At 56.2% G+C, this 19,042-nt stretch overlaps 1 protein-coding gene across 7 annotated transcripts in view; it reads right to left on the reverse strand.

Moving 5' to 3' along the window:
- Positions 1-257: 257 nt before the first annotated feature.
- ARHGAP27 (Rho GTPase activating protein 27) overlaps positions 258-19,042 on the reverse strand; it is a 36,662-nt gene continuing 17,877 nt past the window's right edge. Inside the window, exons 1-18 of one of the 7 annotated variants that reach the window (XM_068978488.1) lie at positions 15,522-15,578; positions 10,624-10,866; positions 10,025-10,207; positions 9,732-9,812; positions 9,558-9,659; positions 9,378-9,428; positions 9,332-9,334; positions 9,164-9,231; positions 8,783-8,873; positions 8,180-8,284; positions 4,319-4,417; positions 3,237-3,342; positions 2,968-3,090; positions 2,796-2,894; positions 2,528-2,605; positions 2,291-2,425; positions 2,034-2,139; positions 258-1,929 (exon numbers count right to left, since the gene is read on the reverse strand). In XM_068978488.1, the coding sequence (XP_068834589.1) occupies positions 1,752-1,929; positions 2,034-2,139; positions 2,291-2,425; positions 2,528-2,605; positions 2,796-2,894; positions 2,968-3,090; positions 3,237-3,342; positions 4,319-4,417; positions 8,180-8,284; positions 8,783-8,873; positions 9,164-9,231; positions 9,332-9,334; positions 9,378-9,428; positions 9,558-9,659; positions 9,732-9,812; positions 10,025-10,207; positions 10,624-10,866; positions 15,522-15,578 (1,908 nt within the window). In that variant the 3' untranslated portion in view covers positions 258-1,751. Of the gene's footprint in view, positions 1,930-2,033; positions 2,140-2,290; positions 2,426-2,527; positions 2,606-2,795; positions 2,895-2,967; positions 3,091-3,236; positions 3,343-4,318; positions 4,418-8,179; positions 8,285-8,782; positions 8,874-9,163; positions 9,232-9,331; positions 9,335-9,377; positions 9,429-9,557; positions 9,660-9,731; positions 9,813-10,024; positions 10,208-10,461; positions 10,867-15,521; positions 15,579-19,042 lie in introns of those variants that run through there. The other 6 variants (XM_068978485.1, XM_068978489.1, XM_068978486.1 and 3 more) reach the window with 6 other exon arrangements.

A 19,042-nucleotide genomic window follows, 5' to 3' on the forward strand; every position in this document is an offset into this window, starting at 1 on the left:
AGTCGGCATGCTGTAGAGCCTGTGCTTGGCCGCAAGAGCAGACACTGCAATGAGAAGCCTGTGCATCGCAACTAGAGAGTAGGCCCCACTCTCCGCAGCTACAGAAAGCCCGAGCACAGCAATGAAGATCCACAATGGCTAAAATAAATAATGAAATAATAACAATAACAAAGTAGGAGAATATTTTTAAAAAAATTAAACAACAAAGTAGGAGAATAGAACACATTTTATCGGTTCAGCTTGATTTATAACTTTACAACATGTTGACGTAGGGAATGAAGCCTTCATTTGTCCTCTTGCCCCAGGCCTGCTGGCATCAGGGCTGGGCTTGGGTCAGTCCCATCCACCAGGCCAGAAGCTCCACCAGGGAGGCAGTGTGTGGTATCCCTGCCCCAGAGCACAGTGCCGGGCACAGAAAAGTAGATAATAAATACTGGCTGTGAGAAACGAGTGAGATAATCCAAGTAAGATGCTTGGCGTGGTACAAATGTCAATAAATATAGCTTCTGTTGTTTGAACGCATGAACGGGTGGGTGGGGGAAGGAGGCCGAGATCCATAAACTGAGGTGGTTTGTGTCGAAGAAGGGAAGGGGGGCCCGATGACGCCGGGGTCGGGTTCACACTTCCTTTCCTGAGGTCATGCCTGCCTTCCCCCTACCCTGCAGGTCTCTTTCCCAGTTCTTCACAGCAAGGTGGGCACCAGGGAGGTACACGTGACAGCAAGGGCACTGAGAGGGGCTAGGATAACTCCTGCCAGTGCTATTATTCCTCCCCCCAGAGACGAACAGCTGCGCAGACTCCCTCTCTGCCCTCAGGGGCCTCCTCAGACAGAACCCACCGGCTTCGTTTCACTGCTTTATCCGAAAGGCCATGCTGTTGTGGGGAGCTGGGGAGCTGGAAGGACTGATGGCACCTTCACAGGAGGCTGTGCTCTGGTGTGACAGAAGGCCGAGCTGGGGAGTCCAATCACCCACCAGACCCAGAACAAGTCGCTTGGCCTCTGTAAGCCTCAGTTTCCTCATCTGTCAAATGGGATTGTGAGTAGAAATGGTGGGTGTCAAGTGGCAGGTGCAGAGTACACATTTAGTGACCAGGAAGAACCCTTGCACAGAGCACAAAGTGGATCAAGGGAGTGCAGAGACCCAGAACTCCAACTGGGAAAGTGCTTGAAAATGGTGCACAGCCAGCCAGTGGCTGGGCCTGGCAGGAGCTTCAGCCCAGAGGCCTGGGGAAAAGCAAGTTCAGCCGCCCACTGGATCAGTCCTGTTTCCGCAGCAGGGAAGCTGTCACTTGCTGCTTCATGATGCCACGCACAGGGCCGGGGACCCGCAGGGTTGCCGTGAAGGCCTCCACCAGGTGCAGGCCTGACGAAACTCCCTCGGCCACATCCCCACCGGGCATCAGCAGCTGTCCCAGAAAACTCGCCCCCCACCCTGCATCCTCGCACGTGCCCAGTAGGTGGCGCTGTGGTAAAGAACAGACCCCAATTAACCGAACAGGCCAACTCCGGGGGTGGGGTGTGGGGGTGGGGGTGGGGAACCCCCACAGTTTAAGAACTGCCCACCAGGGGTCACCATGCCCTCAGAACCGAGGGGTTGCAGAACTCGCAGCCGCCTACGGTCTGGAGGGAGGCGGAGGTCTCAGCCAGAGATTAACAGTCTAGCCTTGCGGCCTCCAGCTGCCCATGCAGGACCACTGTCGCCGCCTCCACTCCCAGGCCCAGCAGCTGGGGTGGGGCTGGGGGCTCGCAGTCAGTGCGGCGGGAAGATGTCCGAGCACTGTTGCAGGATGAGCTCCACCACCTGATTCTGGAACACCATGGTCATGGGCATGCTGGCTTCCTCCGTCTCGGGCCGCAGCAGCGTGGGCCCGAAGACTATGGCCACGTTCTGCACTGACATGCGGTTCCGTTCTCCGTGCTCGATCACCCTGCAGCGGGGTTGGAAGGTTGGAATCAATCCCCAGAGCTGGGGGGAGAGGGGTGGGGTCCCCTCGGGCCGCCTCCCCATTCCCGCGCAGCTCCCCGCGCTCACCGGCACAGGTGCTGGAAGAGCACCCGCAGCGTGTCGTGATTAGGGACGGGCAGCGAGCGCACCAGGTCCCGCACACAGCGGAAACGCTTGGCCGGATCCTGTAGCTCTGAGCAAGGGTCGGGTCAGAGGGAGGAGAGGGGGGAAACAGACGGGGCTGACTTCGGTATTTGGCGGGGAGGCCTGGTCGCCGCAGGAGCGTGCGTGAGGCAGACCAGGCCCACCGTACCCTATCCGCCCCACCTCCCCCAGGCGCTCACTGATTGCCGCGAGGAACTGGCGGAAGTGTGAGAAGGGGAAGAGGGGCTCGGGCAGCTCTCGAAAGAAGAGCTTCAGGGCGCCGGTGATAACATGAACGTCCTCCCAGTGCCCGTCTTCCAGATCCAGACGTTCATCTGCGGCGGGGGGTCGAGGGGGTAGGGGGGGAAGGAAGAAGAGGTCAGCTCGTTCCTTCAAGCGCCTGCAGGCCTGGGGCAGGGCCAGGGGGCGGGCCTCACCGTGGTCCACCTTATAGCGCAGCTTCTGGATGGTGGCCAGGTTCCCACTGATGCGGTACAGACCGTCGATGTCCAGCCCTGGAGCGGAGGGAGGCGCTGACCCCGGGTTCAGTGGCCTGGCGCTAAAGCCCTTGCTCTGATTCCTGCTCGGAAGCTCTCGTTCTTTCCCCCTCGACCCTGCGCCCCACCCCCTCCCTGGAGGTCTCCGTCTGGGGTTCTGGAAGGAGGCCTTCAGGCTCGGGAATGCCCGGCCGGTGCGGTTACATACCCCGGGCCTCGACGGCGCGGATGCTCTGCTGCACGAAGCGCGGCACTGAGCTCTTCTCGCGCTCACACAGCTCGGCCAGCGGACAGCCGAACACCTGGTCTGGGGGAGAGGCTCGTCAGCGCCGCCTGGCCCCTGGGCCACTGGCGCCCCGCTCTCCGGGTCCCTCGGGTACCTTTGATGTAGCCCTTCTCCCGCAGCGACTGCAGCGTGGGCCGCCTCAGCAGGAACTTGAGGAGCTTCTGCCGGACCTTGCTGATGTCACCCTCCAGACCTCCGGGCCCGGGGGTGGGCGGTGCTGCCCAACGCCAATGGGAACGCGAGGGCTGGGTCAGTCGTTGGCACCACAGTTGGTCGGCCCGGAGGCCCCAGCCCGGTGGTCACCGCTCCCCTTAAGAGTGTCTGCCATCCGCCTCCACCCGCCTCACCCCCACCCAAGCACACCTGCACCAGGCCGTGGCTCGTCCTCCCGCCAGCTTCCTAGGCGCTCACTGGACCCAAAGTTCACGCCGCTGTTCTCACTTTCCTCCTCGGGAGGCAGGTCTGCGGACTAGAATCACACAGTCTCAGAGAGGCAGAGCTTGGGGCCAACTGGCGGGGGCGGGGCGGGGGGATCCTTCTGGGATCGGGTGAGGGACTGAAATGCCCTCCCAGCAGGCCTGGACTGAAGACCCCCAGGCAGAGAATTCTCTGTTCCCTTATCCAGGTCAACTCAGCTTTTCTTCCATCAGGGAACCCATGCACACCCCCCCCCCCCCCCCCCCCGTTAGCTGCATGGACCCCTCCAGGTGTTGGAGTCAGGCATCCTGTTCTCCCCTACGTTTTCTCATCCTGACTACCCCTACCACTTCCTGGTTCCTGGTCCCCTTCACCAGCATTTTCCTTAGCTCTTCTGTACACACTCCACTAGGTCAGCATTTCGCAATACGTAGCTCCCAGTTAAATTTCGCTGGGACCAGAGCACTGCCAACCACTTCACCAGCATCACCTTTCTGGATCTGGATTCCTACCATTATTAATATAGCCAAGCAGGGCATCCAGTGTTGCCTATTTCCTTAATAGGGAATAAGGATCAAAAAGCCCCAGGCTGTTTCCAGGTGAAGAGCTGTCAGAGTGGGCCTGCCCCATCTCTACTTATGCAATTGATATATTGAACTTAAAAAAATAGTAGACCCATCAATTCAGTCCTTTTAAATGATGTCTTCTGGTTTCAGCCTTTCTCTCCAGCCTGAGGTTGTTTACCAGAGTATTTACTTTTCTCCTGTCTCAGTGTGGAATGGGTCACTACTCTAGGATACCTGGACAGGCATCCTGTAGGGCCAACCCCAGGGGCTGGATTCACTTACTTAAGAAAGGCTGTTTCTTCAGCAGCCCATCTGTGTCTGCAGAGAGGACTACTTACCCACCAGTGTCATGGAGCTCCCAGTACCCAAGTGGAGGGCCCCACCCACAGTGGATACAGCTGCCCTGCATAATGGCTGGCCACCCCCTCCCCACCAGCCCTGGCAGCCCCCAGCTCTGCCTACCATCTCCTGGATGCCCTGGATGATGGCACTGTGCCAGGTGCTGATGATGGCCTCCGAGTCGTGCTGGATCAGGTATTCTGAGCCATCTCGGCTCCGAAGCTGGTGGGACACAAGTCACTCAGTCATCTCTGGTTTCCTGGGTCTGCCCCAGGGCTAAGCCCCAAGGGGGATACAGGGGTAGAGGTGATCTATTCCTGTCTCCAGGAACCCAAAGACTAATAGAGCCAGGTCCTCTCCCCAAGCCAAGGTATTCCACCTCCTTAAAGAAGTAGGTAACAGCATCTCTGTGTTACAGATGGGCAAACTGAGGCTCAGTGAGTTTAAGCAACTTCCTTGTGGACACACAGCTAGTGACTAATGGAGCGAGGATCTGAGTGCAGCAGAACTGCATGGCTTAGCCATCTGGTGTGCCTTCTCTTACCCCATCCTGCCTCCCCATGGGAGGCCTACCCAGAGCAACAGCCAGCAAAAAATCAATGAAAGGAATTCCGTGTGGGAGGCCCTGAAGCCACTACTCTATACTATTGTGTTGCAAGCAGATATTAACCACCTGGGTTCTTTATCAGTTGACTGCTGTTTCTGTAACGAAGCCTACAAAGAACAAGGCTAACTTGGATGGATCTCTCCTCGGCCTCTGGCTCTGAGAACCAAGCCTTCAAGGTGGATGGGAATGGTTGGTTGCTGCAGCTCATACCAGCCCTGCCTTTGGGTCCTGTGAGAGAATAAGAGTCAGCAAAAACTGTCTGAGGGTCTTCCCTGGTGGTCCAGTTAAGAATCTGCCTTGCAATGTAGCAGACGCTGGTTGGATCCCTGGTCTGGGTACGAAGATCCCCCATGCAGCAGAGCAACTAAGCCCATGCACCCCAAGTAGAGAGTCCATGCTCCGCAATGAAAGATCCATATGACACAACGAAGAACCTGTGTGCTGTAACTATGACTCGACACAGCTGAATAAATAAATAAACAGATAAAGCTGTCTCAGACAGGTTATAGCTTCCAGACGCAGTGCAGTGCTTTGGCTGTCTAATTATTTAACTTGGACTTGAATGAAATTTAAAATGCTTTCAAAGGCAAAACAAAACAAACCTGAATGTTCTACTCCATCCTCCTCTCTGCAAAGACCAGAGACCCTTCAGTGGGCAGAGAGCACAACCTCATTCTAATCTAAATGGACAGGGGCCCTATCTGTTATTCCAGAGAACGAATGGCCTAACAATGCTTCTAAAACAATTGCCATTCTTTTCGGCAGCTGTCTCAAAAGCGGTAATCAGTTCACATTCGAGTTTCATATGGAAGGCAAATCTGTCTAGTTACGTATCAATATATGTACAAGACATCCATTCTGTTGAATGCACAGGCAGCTATTGTCAAGCCAGCTATTGTCAGGGGCCACTAGGACAACTAGGAAGACCAGCCATCCTCGATGATACAGTATTTAGGGCGGTCTCCTGAAAAAGGGCTTCCCAGGAGGTACTAGTGGTAAAGAACCTGCCTGTTAATGCAGGTGAGATGAAAGAGTTCTATATCTGGGTGGGGAAGATCCCATGGAGGAAGGCACAGGAACCCAGCCCAGTATTCTTGCCTGAAGAATCCCATGGACAGAGAAGCCTGATAGGCTACAGTCCATAGAGTCAAAAAGAGTTGGACACAACTGAAGTGACTTAGCACGCATGCATGCTTGAGAAAAATCCGAAGTTGCCTACAGGTGGCAGGCTTCCCTGATAGCTCAGTTGGTAAAGAATCTGTCTGCAATGCAGGAGGCCCCGGTTCAGTTCCTGGATTGGGAAGATCCCCTGGAGAAGGGTTAGGCTACCCACTCCAGTATTCTTGGGCTTCCCTTGTGGCTCAGCTGGTAAAGAATCCACCTGCAATAAGAGAGACTTGGGTTTGATCCCTGGGTTGGGAAGATCCCCTGGAGAAGGGAAAGGCTACCCACTCCAGTATTCTGGCCTAGAGAATTCCATGGACTGTATACCCATGGACTCACAAAGAGTCAGACACAACTGAATGACTTTCACTTTCACTTTCTTTCCACCCCTGAGTGGAGGAAAGATGACTGCCAGCCAGTGGGAAGCGGGGGACTCCAGGATTTCCATTCCAGACTGTCAGCCTTCCTGTCAGCTTGAGGCGCTTCCAAGAACACCATCTGCCTTCTGGTCTTTGCCAGAAAAGACAACTCAGAAGCGTCTACTCTGAAACTTTCATCAAAAACCCAGTCAGAGGGGTGACATTCAGAAAGCACTGTTTGAAGACTTTCCCCCCCAGTTAAAATATGATGTCCCACCTCAACCTGATGTTCACAACAGACATAGCTAGTCGATCACAGAGCTCTACTCGGTGGAGTCTGGGGAAGGCTCCAGACCTACTGATCAGAGCTCAGGAGATACAACTGGTTTCCAGCTCTGCTCTGTGGATTGTTGTTGTTTAGTTCCTAAGTCATGTCACACCCCATGGACTATAGTCTGCCAGGTTCTCTGTCCATGGAATTCTCCAGGCAAGAATACTGGAGTGGGTAGCCATGCCCTCCTCCAGGGGATCTTCCTGACTCAGGGATAGAACCCGTGCTTCCTTCATTGGCAGGCAGATTCTTTGCCACTGAGCCATCAGGGAAGCTCCTGCTCTGCGGATACTCTGCTTCTGAAACTGAGTGAAGCTGGGTGAATCATCATTAAACGACACACTCAAGCTCCTTGCAGAACTGCTTTTTCTGAGCTGAAATGGAAGGTCATGCATTTTTTAGCTTTCAGCAAATGTTACCTGAAGCAACCCCAAGAGTCCCTTACTAAACTAGAATAGAGCTGCACACTAAAAATTTCTTCTAGAGCCAAGGGTTAGGAAAAAGCTTTGATTTCCCTCAAAATCTAGAATGGTTTCCCCCTCACTCCCCTGACCCAATGAGAGTCATGCTTCACTTTGGCTGCCAGGAGACCAGGAGCTGACTTTTTTTCACCAACAATAACCTTAGTATTTGTATATCCCCTGTTTCCTAATCCCACTCCACACTGCCCTCTTCCTCTAACTTGTTTTTCCTGCTCCTGGCTTTTCAGTAGCTTTTACCACCTCACCTATATGCATTTTCATTGTGAGCTGCCTCAAAACACTTGGAGATTGAGGTGAGGGTGCTTGCCTGTTTAATTTCTCAGTCATGTTTGACTCTTTGCGACCCCATGGACTGTAGCCCACCAGGCTCCTCTGTCCCTGGAATTTTCCAGGCAAGAATGCTGGCTGGAGTGGGTTGCCACTCCCTGTTCTAGGGGATCTTCCCAATCCAGGGATCGACTCCGCATTTCTTACGTCTCCTGCGTTGGCAGGCAGATTCTTTACCACTGTGCCGCCTGGAGAAGCCCAGGTGAGGACAAGAGTAGTTTAAAAACAAGACAACACATGGACAGTGAAGGGTGTGGCCTGGGCCCCATCTGGCCTCTCTTCCTCTGGGGGAGCCTGAGAAATGTGTCCACTTCCCTGCCCTGGTCTATTCACTTCCATTTGGAAGCTGGGTTCTAACCAGCCAGAGGAGGTGTCCCAGCCTATCAGTCTGAGTAGGGGGGACCCAGCATCTCCTGTCTGTCTCAGGCCAAAGCAGTGGGATGAGGACTGCCCTTCCAGACATGAGTGTTATTCCCCAGGGACCTCTACTTGGGGACAAAGGGCTCCAGGGAGCTCTGCTCCTGGAGAGGGAGCTGCAGAAGCCTGATGCCAGGAAACACTGTGGACAGATCCCCAAGGTGGGGACAGCTTTGGTTTTGAGCCCCGAGAATTCCAGCCTTAGCTCTGCCAGGGTCCCCCTGCTCAGGGCTTGCTTAGTCAGGGCCCCAAGCCATCAGTAGGCTGCTTCTCCTTCTCCTTACCCCCACCACTCACCTCCAGCACATTCTTCTTGCTGGATTTGTCTTTGGGGGCCCAGGTGAGAGAGGCCCCCTTCAGGTCCACCGTGAACTCAGGGATGGAGAGCTTGGAAGGCTGCCTCTGCAGAGAAGGGGAAAAGGGTTGGGTTTCAGGACACCTGCAGCTCAGCTCTGGCCTGTCACAGCATCCTGGCTCCAATCCACCATGCTCCCTTGGCTCTAGGCACAATGAGGGTCATGGCCCTGGAGGCAAGAGACCCAAGAGTTCCTAGAATCATGGAGCCCGGGGGCTGGCTGGTTGTTTGCTATCTGCCCACTCAGGAAAGGAAAGGAAAGGAAAAAGGAGTGCAGTCCCATCTCTGCGAGCAGGTGCATCTGGTTTCGTCTCCTTGCCCACCAGGCTGGAGCTGTCCATCCTCAAGGACTGGTTCCCACACCCGACGTGACTGGATGGCTTGTCCTGGGGTGATCTGCTCTCATCGCCCCTGCCAAGGCCCAGCTCCCTGGACCCTCACATTCCACGGTCTCAGACCTAGCCTTCAGCAAACCTGATTAAGCAAAGCCCCTCGGGAGTCAGGAGCAGATGGGGTGGCCCCTGCTCTGGAGGTCTGGGGCTTACCAAGCCACCAGCAGCTGAGTTTTTCGAGTCTTTGAAGAAAGTCAGGATTCCACCCTCCAGCACTGTCCAGGAGGCACTCCAATGCTTCTTCCTGGGTAGGGGCAGTGGTGGCAGGGCTTGGGTTGGTCCTGGGTTGAGGCGCCCCCTTCCACCCTCAGGATCAGGGCACAGAGTTTAAGAACTTGGGGCACCCAGTCATGAGAGGTGGACTCCCAGGGCTAACACCTGGCAGTCAAAGGGCTTTGGGCAAGTCATCTCTCTGTGCCTCAGGGTCCTCACAGGATCTCATAAAGGGTTAATAAGAGCTTGGCATATAGGAGGTGCTCAGTGAACATCATCATTAAGGCCCACCCTGGGGTCTGGAGGGAGCTGAGCTCTCACCGGAGCCGCTTTCCTTTGTCCACTATCTTGGTGCGATGGAGCACGCCTGCCTTGTCCAGGGTCTTGATCTTAGAGAAAGAGGGCGACGGAGGAGGTAGTTAAGGGGAGAAGCCACTCTCCCTCTCAGCCAGCAGCTCCCCACAGGTTGGGCCTGAGTCTCCACTGAACCCTCTCTGCTGGCACCTTGCCGGTGGTGGGGGGTGCCTGCTCCCACGGAAGCCGCAGCAGCAGGGGAGACATCCTTCCAGCCCCCAGCCTTGTCCAGCTGAGTCTGGGACAACCCAGAACCCAGGGTAGTGCTTGGGCCTATGGTGGAGATGTGCCTCCAGACCTAATCGCAGAACCTCCAGAAACACCCCAATTTTTCTGTGGGGTCCTGCCAGGTCCTACATGCCGCCTCCCTTACCTTCTCCTCTGAGGGGGTGGCCTGGGCTGGGGTCTCACTGTTCTGGTTGGATTTGTGGCTGTTTCGAGGGGCAGGGAGAGGGACTGGGACCTGGGGAGAAAGAAACTGTCATATTGAGCCCCCACCTCTCTCCCAGGCACTCTCCTTTCCCCAGTTGGTTACCTCGGGCAGGGCCCACTGAACGGAGGCGTCATCTGGATTGTAGAAGTAAGGCTTCCCATGTTGGTTCTCCAGCCTTACCCACTGTGGGGAAAGGGATGGTCAGGCCGCTTAGTTCACAGGATAGGGGAACAAAAGTTTCTCTCCAGAGCCCAACACCGCCCCAAGGAGTTTAAAGGGGCGGCTGTGGGAGATACAGTCTTGGACTGGCATGGAGCCCGTGAGGGAACTTCACTATCGAGTGGTAAGGGAAGCGACCCCGCGACTGTCTGCGCCCATTTGTCCGCTGCCCCTACCTGTTCTTCGGTGATGTTGTTGGTGTACACCGTCTGCCCATCTGGGCTCACATGACAAGACCAGCCTGGGGGCGTGACAAAGGGAGAGGCGGGGCTGGGCTCACTGAAGGAGCCCACGGGGGAATAGTCTTCCTCTGGGTAACTGGTCAGCAAATCAGGGTAGTCCGTCTCAGGGGTGGGGGGCTGCAGGGAGCAGAAGAGCCAGAAATTCTCAGAGCCAGGAGAATTTCTGGCGTCCCGCCCTTTCGGCCCAGGCCACGCCCCCTACCATAGTTTCCCCCCCAGCTGAGTGATAGCCCCACCCACCCACGACCAAGGCCCCTCCCTCTCAGTCCCCAGGGCTGTGCAGAGCCGGAGGCGGGGTCAGAGGCCCTGAAAGTCAGCCCCGCCCATCCGGACAAGGTCCCGCCCCCTTCGAGCGAGGCCCCGCCCCTCACCCTCTGGTTGCTGGGGCTCAGGCTCTGCTGCATCTCCTGCTCGTCCTCCGGCTGGTCCTCGAACTCGTCCTCCCAAGCCGTCTCTCCCGTCAGCGGGTTGTAGAAGAACACCCTGCGGCTCTCCTCATCCCAGTACTGGCCCCACTCGGTCTCGAGGCTCTCGTGGCTGCCCACCGAGGCCGGGGACGTGGCCGGGCTGGCGGCGCCCTCAGCAGCCTCGAAGGGCGACTCCCAGGTGGTCACGCCCGTGTCCGGGTTGTAGTAGTAGGGGCGCCCGGTGCCCGCGTCCGTGTGTGTCTCCCACACCGACTCTCCCACACCGCGAGGGGCCGCGGAAGCGCCGGGCGATGTGGCTGGAGGCTGCCTCTCTACGTTCGCGTACACGGGCTCCGGGGGCTCGTCCACCTGCTCGAGGAGGAAGGAGACGTGACCTTCGGGCCTGCTCAGCGGTCACACTGTCCCCACTCGCACACTCGCCACTCGGGCGACTTTCAGCAAGTCTCAGCACCTCTCGGCCTCGGTTCCCCCAACTGCAAAATGTATGCCTTGCCCTCGCTCCGGAACTCGGAAATCGTAGTGAATAGAGAATGAGGACTTGGTCTGGAAAGTGCTTTGTAAAATATGAAGTGCCCCAGAAGCGTGGGGCAGCTCCATTAATTATTAACAATAGTAAAATACTAACAGGTAAATTCTCCCAGCTGCGCACTCACAGGTGTGAGTCAAAGACTGCGTAGGAACAGAGAAATGGCCTCAGGACACTTGAGGGCGGGGCCCTGCTGCCTTCTACAACCCCCACCAAGAACATCCAGCCTTCCCTCCTCCTTCTCCAAAAAAGCTCCGGAACTGGAACCCACACTGCCTCTGGTTTTGGATTTGGAGCTGACACTTCCCCAGTACAGGAATTGCAGACCTCAGAATCCATTCCAGACAAGAGAAAGAGAAGAAGGAAGGGCAAAAAAAAAAAAAAGGGTATGCCTCTCTCCCCACCCCACCAAAGCAAAGTGAAGTGGGAGAGAGAAGCGGGGTCAAGAGCCGGATCCACCCACTCTGGCTAGGCAATCCACACCGCCCCCCCCCCGCCCCACCCCCACAACCCTTACCCTCTGGAGGGTCCAGTTAACACAGAATATAAACCTGGTCATGCTTGATGGCCGCACGGCTCCCTGCTGCCTGCTGGGCAAAGTCTAAGCCCTTACCAGGGCACCAGAGGCCCTCCATCACCAGACTGTCTTCCCCCCTATATTTCCTGCCACTCCTGGCCCTTACCTTGAACTTTAAGCTCCAGTAGCACCCAGTTGCTAGAGGCCCCCACCCTCTCTGCTGTGTCTGCTACAGACCTCAGCTCATTCACACTCTGAACCTCTCCTTACCCGCTTTCTCACCTGGCTGACTCCTATTCCTCCTTTAGGACTCAGCTCAGGTGTCAGGTTTAAGACCTTTCCTGAGATTTCTCCTGTGTGACCACCACACCCAGCCTGCTGCTAAGTCACTTCAGTCATGTCTGACTCTGTGCGACCCCATAGACGGCAGCCCACCAGGCTCCCCCGTCCCTGGGATTCTCCAGGCAAGAACACTGGAGTGGGTTTCCATTTCCTTCTCCAATGCATGAAAGTGAAAAAGTGAAAGTGAAGTCGCTCAGTTGTATCTGACTCTTAGCGACCCCATGGATTGCAGCCTACAGGGCTCCTCCGTCCATAGGATTTTCCAGGAAAGAATACTGGAGTGGGGTGCCATTGCCTTCTCCCAGCCTAGTACCCATTAGAAAGAAAAATAATGACACTATCAAACTCCAGACAGCAGAATAGCATGAGATTAATACTGTGTTCTAAGAATGCATAATGTTACAAGGGAAAAGCAGATTTCAAAATGGTAAACTCGGGGACTTCCCTGATGGTCTAGTGATTAAGAATCCACCTTCTCACGCAGGGAACAAAGATTTGAATCCTGTTCAGGGAACTAGGAACCCCCATGCCAAGGGGCAACTAAGCCCATGTGCCACACTACTGTGCTCATGAGCTTTAAAGCCCATGAGCCCCAACTAGAGAGAAACCTGTGCACCCACATGCCATAATGGAGATTCTGTGTCCCTGCTGCAACTAAGACCCGATGCAGCCAAATTTAAAAAAAATTTTTTTTTATAGTAAACTTGGCACAATTTTCATTTTGCATTTTTAAAGTAACTCTCCAAATTGTTAACAGAGGTTATCTCTGAGTTGTGTAATTATAGGAATTGGGTTTGGTTTTGTTTCAGTTTTTTCTTTTTTGCAGCAACAATTTTTTTTTTTTGACAATAAGTCTCTTTAAAAAAACAAATCATAGAAGTTCCTCCATTTCTGTAACACCTTCATTCAGCTATAAACTACTCAAGAGGGGAAGTGCATCCTGGTCAATGCAACCTCTCACTGGGCCTGCAAAAGCATCCATTTGGCCAACAAAGATCTGCCTGCTGTGTGCCGGGCGCATGTCTGCGCACTGGGAATGCAGCCAAGGACAATCAGACACAAATTTGCCCTGGTGGGGCTGCCACACTAGTGCACACGCGTGTAAATGGTGTGTGGGGTGGGGAGGGAACCCAGCAGAGTGATAAGGAAATGCACTGCACCTCGGTGATGACTGCTGCTGACAAGAAAGCAAAAATAGAAGGGGGTGTTACCAGTTTAGATAGTGTGACAGGTCCCAGGCCTGGAGGTGGCAAGAAGACTTGAGCATTCCTCCCAGTCCACTCTGCTCCCTCGCCCCACAAACTCCTGTCTGGCTGAAATGGGACCTTCCACACCACTTCTTTTTTCTCTGTCCACAACAGATCTCCTGTGGCATCCTGTATTCCAACCACACCAGCCTGCTGACCCTCCCCCAGACACAAAAGGCATCTTCTTCATCAGTGTTCCCCGCCCACCCCTGACCTGTGCCTTTGCTCCAGAAGTTCCCACACTCTGGAACTGCCCCCCACCCCATCTCCATTCCCTGTCTGTCCAAGTCCTGATCCTCTGCTGTGCTCAGCTCACAAGTCTCACCTGGGGGAAGTGTGTTCCCTCCGGTGAGAAGTCTAACCAGCTGGCACTCTGCTTAATCCTTCTGTTGGGCCCAATGGCGTTCTGCCTTAGTGGTCCGTTCATTGTCCACCCATCTGTCCACCTTCTCTGCCCCCTCAAAGGCAGGAGATTCTTGACATCCACACCCAAGATGATGTAACTGACCACAGTTGAGCACCCAGCGGATGGTCCAATGCCCCGAGGCACACAGCCAATCCACCAGAAACACTCACTGCTTGAGTGAAAGTGATAGTGTTAGTTGGTCTTTGTGATCCCCTGGACTGTAGCCCACCTGGCTCCTCTGTCTATGCGATTCCTCAGGCAAGCATACTGGAGTGGGTTGCCATTCCCTTCTCCAGGGGATCTTCCCGACCCAAGGATTGAACCTAGGTCTCCTGCATTACAGGCAGATTCTTTACAGTCTAAGCCACCAGGGAATGCAAGTCATTTCCATGCCAAACTTAGCAACAAACAAAACCAAGCATACCTAGAACTTATGTGCCAAAACTAGAGTCTGTGAGCTGCAATGAAAGATCCTGCATGCTGCAACTAAGACCTGACACTTGCTAAATAAATATTAAAAAAAAAAGAAAAGTAAAGAAACCCAAAGACACCTGACACTTCAGGAGAGACCGGGGTTAGCTCTGAGCAAGAACTTCCTGAAAATGAGCATTCAGGCACAGAAACCAGGAAAATCCTTGGGAGGATAGGATGGAGGCAGTAGATGGAGGCAGATGGATAATCAGAGATACCTCCTACCCACTCCAGCTGGACCCACTGAGGCAATGACCTTGCTCGTCCCTGGGACAGGAGCTGGAAGGGAACCAATGAAGGAGACAGGTTCTTGGACACGGGGATTTCCAATTGGCCAGGCTGCTGGCCTTGGCTGAGTCCACGGGGAGTCCCAGGCTGGTTGGGCTGATGGGAATCTTGTACAAGGAACATCCCCAGCTGGTACATAGGAGATTTGGGAGGTAGAAAGTTAGCCCTGCGCCCCCCCACCCCCACCCCGCCCATGTGACAGGGCTGTCAGCAGGAAGAGAAGACACAGAATTACACCGTGGGGCTCCAGACTGCAATCAGAGGCCAAACAGGGGCTGGGCAATGCCCCTTAGAGGGAAGCGCAATCTAAGGATTGGCGCTGCCCCAGAGACACAGGCTGCCTGGGCAGGTTGTGAGGGGCCTTCTTGTGAGGTAGGTGAGTGGAGTCCAACCCCTGCTAGGGTTGCTGCAGCCCTGCAGAAAGAGCTGGACTGAAGTAGCCCTGAGGCCCCTTCAAACTTGAGAACTCTCTGTACAGGCCCCACAGTGCTACTAATAAAACAGAGGTGGCTTCCTCTCCTGGCACAGCCTCAGCCAGGTGCAGACTGGCTCTTGGAAGCCAGGCGGAACCAAGCTCTCCAGGCCCTCAGGCCTTCCAGGGGGGAGCTCGGACAGATTGGAGCGGGGCTGCCTCCCCGCCCCCAGCTCCTGGAGGCCCAGGCCAGATGCAGACACAGCCCATCCACAGGGCCTGTCTGGGGCACCAGGGGCCTCTGGGGGCCCATACCCCAGGCAGGTGAGAGACACTGGGGACACTGAATGAGAAAGAAGAAGTGGTCTCCCACCTCAGAACCGAGAACAGAGCCAAGAGGGGCCCAGCTGTCACCACATCCAGCTACCCAGTTCCCCCAGCCCTCCAGCCGCTCTCATCACCAGTCTCCTTCCTTTGCCCACAAGCAGGTGACAGGCTTGCCCCTTTCTCCACACCGCCCCCCCCCCAACCCTGTCCACCATCCCCAAGCGGATCACTGCCTCTCAGCATCCCTATGCCACCCCCGGAGAGACAGGTGGGGCCTCGGAGAAGGAAAGAGTTTAGAAAGAAGGGAGGAGTCCCAACCTCCATGAGGCTCCCAGCTCCTGACTCTGCTCCCTGAACTCCTAACGGAGCCAGAGGATGGAGGCCTGACTGGTAGCCCCTGGACCCCACAGGCCCCTCTGCCATCCCCATCAAAGGCTGAGCTCACTCCCAGTGCCAGGGTCCCTTACCTGTCCCCGCAGGTCCCGACTCTGCCTCTTGGTCAGTTTGGCGGTGATGTCCACCATCCTGTCCCCTCTGAGCTGCTGGGATGCAGCCCTGGGAAGGCTTTGGGGGTGGAGTTAAGGGGCACAACCCCAGGACTGGCACGGGGCAACAGGGAAACAAGAAGTTGCCTTGAGATGGCGGGAGGCTGAGCCTCCAGCCCATTTCCTGTCAGGGCTGCGGAAGTGCTGCCTGAGACAGAGGCTGCCTGAGACAGGGTGGGGGTGCCTCCGGTCGGGGGTATTTTTATGTCCAGGGAAACCGCGGACCACCCCACTCAGTGCTCTGATTACCAGTGAGTTCTGAACCCCAGGCCCAGACATAGCCATGGGGCAGGCTTCACGGAGGATGGCATTAGGCCCATGGGTGGGGGAAGGGTGGGCTGCACAGATGGGGGCTGCCAGAGGGGGCAGCCGGAGCCTGAGCTGCCGGAGACTGGACAATGAGTGGCCATCGACTCCCCTAAGGCCCAGGGAGGATGTGATGGAAAAGAGGAAGCTTGTATGTGAAGAGGCAGGGGGGGAGTATCTCAAAGAGGAAGGGGCTTGGGCAGATATGGTCTCAGAGGGAGCTGGGTCCGGATGCCTCCAGCCACGTGGAGGACCGGAGGGCTTCTGACCACACCGCCATCTACCCGCCTGACCCCCTGGGTCTGCCTCCTGCAACCTTGGTCACCAGACGCCTGTGTGCACCCCTGCTGGCGTGCCCACACACATGCACAAGTATGCCCAGGCCCCTTCCCCACTCTCCATGGACCAGAGAGAGGGGGCATGGACTAGTCTCCCATCCTACCCTGAGAGCTTCCTTCTAGCCTCTTGTCTCTTCACTCCTCAGCAGGTGGGTACTCACAGAGGACAGACACAGCCTGTCCTGGGTGAGAAACTGTGGTCTGTCCTCCAAGCCCTTGGGTCCATCTTGTCTTCATTAACCCCCTCAGAGGTGCTTCCTCCTCAGCCCCAAGTGCCCACCACTGCGCTCTGGCAGTGGCTAAACAGGAAGCTCTGACCTTAACCCTTCCACCAGGATCCCAGGGCCCTCATCTCACATATCAGTCATCCTCTAGCTCCAAGCCCTGACTCTCCTTCCTCCCTGGCCTCCCGGGGGCTCTCCTCCCCTGCATCCACTGTGGGCTCAGCATGGGGACACCCAAGTAGAGCCAGGCCTGGCATGGATTTGGGGTGTGGGACACTTGGGATGCCCCATCCAGAGCAAGTCTGGGGCCTGTGCCCTACTCTGCCCTCAGAGTTCCAGTACCGCCTCTCTACCATCCCCTGTGGCCCAATCTAGAAGCCAGTGGCCCAGAGACACACTAATTCCCCCCCGAGAGACCTGGAGTCCTCACCCTTGTTACACATATGACACGTCACTTTGTCTCCACCTGGAGGGCCAGGAGACACACACACACACAGAGGCACCTAGAGAGGTGCAGCCAAGCCGGAAGACAGATGGGAAGAGCCACTGTAAATTCCAGGGCAGCTGAGCCACTAGGGAGGAGCTGGGTGGGGAAGGCAGAGAGGAGGACTGGCGTGGGAACCCAGGCCCTCGGCACTGCCCTGCAGGTGCAGCGGGGGAGCAGCGTCTGCTTGTGGCAGGAACCAGGAGCGACAGGGTCTCCCCGAGGCAGAGGCCAGGAGTGACAGTGGCGGGAGGGGACTGGGACCACAGGAAAGGCAGCCAGCACCCCGCCCGCTGTCCCTCCTCCGTAAGAGGCCTGGCTCCCACACCTGAGCTCCCCCCCTGGGCTCTGGCCCCACCCTTCAGGGATGGAGCCAGCCCCACACAGATCCGGCCAGTCTGGGTTACCGAGGAGGCTGCCCCTCCCCCAGTGAGAGGAGGTGGTGACAACGGCGGGGTCCTCCTCGGTCACCACACCCGAGGCACATGCTGGGGGAGGAACAGAAGAAGCCAGCAGCACCTCACCCATCTTCCCCAAACCCTCACTGAAGTGTCGGGTCAGGAGCAGGTGCAACCAGAAAATCCCTTCCGCTCTCTGGAGCCAGAGGCAAGGGAAATGCCTGCAGACCAGTGACTTGGCCCAAGGACTGGCTAGAGGGGCTGGATGGAGGAGGGTGGGCAGGTCCTCCTTGGCTGACTCTGGGCCTGAGAGCCTGCTTTCTGCCATCCAGCTGGGGTGGGGCGGGGGTGGGGGGGTGGGGGGGTGGGGGGGTTGGAGGTGGGGTGGAAATGAATGGTGATCTTTGCCCCCAGGGACTTAGCCGAGTACAGAACCACCCCAGGTCTGGAGTCTGCTCCTCCTCTGAGCACGCCTTCTCCAGGACAGAGTCCAGGTCTCACTCCGTACCCACCCCTAACCCAGAGCCACGCTGTCACCAACGTGCTGTGGGGAGGCTGGGGGTCAGCCAGCCGGGGTTCTCAAACCTTAGACTACAGGTAGCCATGCCTGGCCCCGCCCCCCGGAGGCATCTAGTGTGATGAGATTCCAATGGTAAATGACCTGGGGTGAGGTTCTTCTCCTGGAATTGGGGCAGAAGCTCCGTTCAATTAAAAGGAAATAAGAATAGAGCTGGAGTCCAGAAACCTGGTGTCTTGTGTAGACTCCGCCTCGGTTTCTTTCTGGGAGACCCGTGGGATCTCTGGGCCTCAGTCTCTTTATTCAACAGGTTGCCATTCTCTCCTCTCTCATAGGGTTGGTTGGTGTGAAGGAGCCAAGCTGATGCCCTAGTTCCCACCACACTTGCAGTCTTGGGGAAGAGAGCAGCGTTACATTTCTGCTTTTCTTGCCTTTGGGTTTTGATTGAGTGCCCTTGGTTCTGGACTCTGCCCCTAGCCTCTTGGTGACCTTGAGAAGCTGTCTGGTTGGCCTGCTCCTCCAGGGTGAGGCCTGGGGTGGAGCCCCTTCACCACTCACCACCCGCTGGGGTCTGAGTAAGGCTGGCAGACACCCAGGAGGTCTCCTGCTGCTGGGCCAGGAGGAATCAGAAGTGGTCTGTCGGACTTCCCTGGTGGTCCAGTGGTTAAGAATCCACCTGCCAGTGCAGAGGACATGGGCTCGATCCCTGGTCTGGGAAGATTCCATGTGCCATGGGGCAACTAAGCCCATGTGCTACAACTACTGTAGCCTGCAAGAGAAGCCACGCAGAGAAGCCGAGCACGGGGATTAGAGAGTGGACCCTAATCACCACAGCTAGAGCAAGCCTGCACACAGCAATGAAGACCCAGTGCAGCCAAAACAATTAACTAGTGAAAAAGAAATGGTCTGTCAAGGACCCTCCTGAGCCAACCTCAGGAGGTGGGACACTGTGACAGGGTGGTCATCTTCTGCCGCCCCCTCCAGCCAATCTGCACCTGTGCTCACCTTTCCTTCTCCCTCCCCTGGGGAGCCCCCTGGGGGCTCAGGGTCCGCCCATCCAAGCCGACCTACCCAACCTGAGCCCTGGGAACCCAAGTGACTCTCATCGGCTCAGGAGTTGCCTCATCTCAAATCTCCAGTCCCATCCACCTGACTGCCTTTGTCCCTTTGGCATTT

Source organism: Capricornis sumatraensis, chromosome 8 (assembly GCF_032405125.1).
Source record: "Capricornis sumatraensis isolate serow.1 chromosome 8, serow.2, whole genome shotgun sequence".
Classification (NCBI taxonomy): domain Eukaryota; kingdom Metazoa; phylum Chordata; class Mammalia; order Artiodactyla; family Bovidae; genus Capricornis; species Capricornis sumatraensis.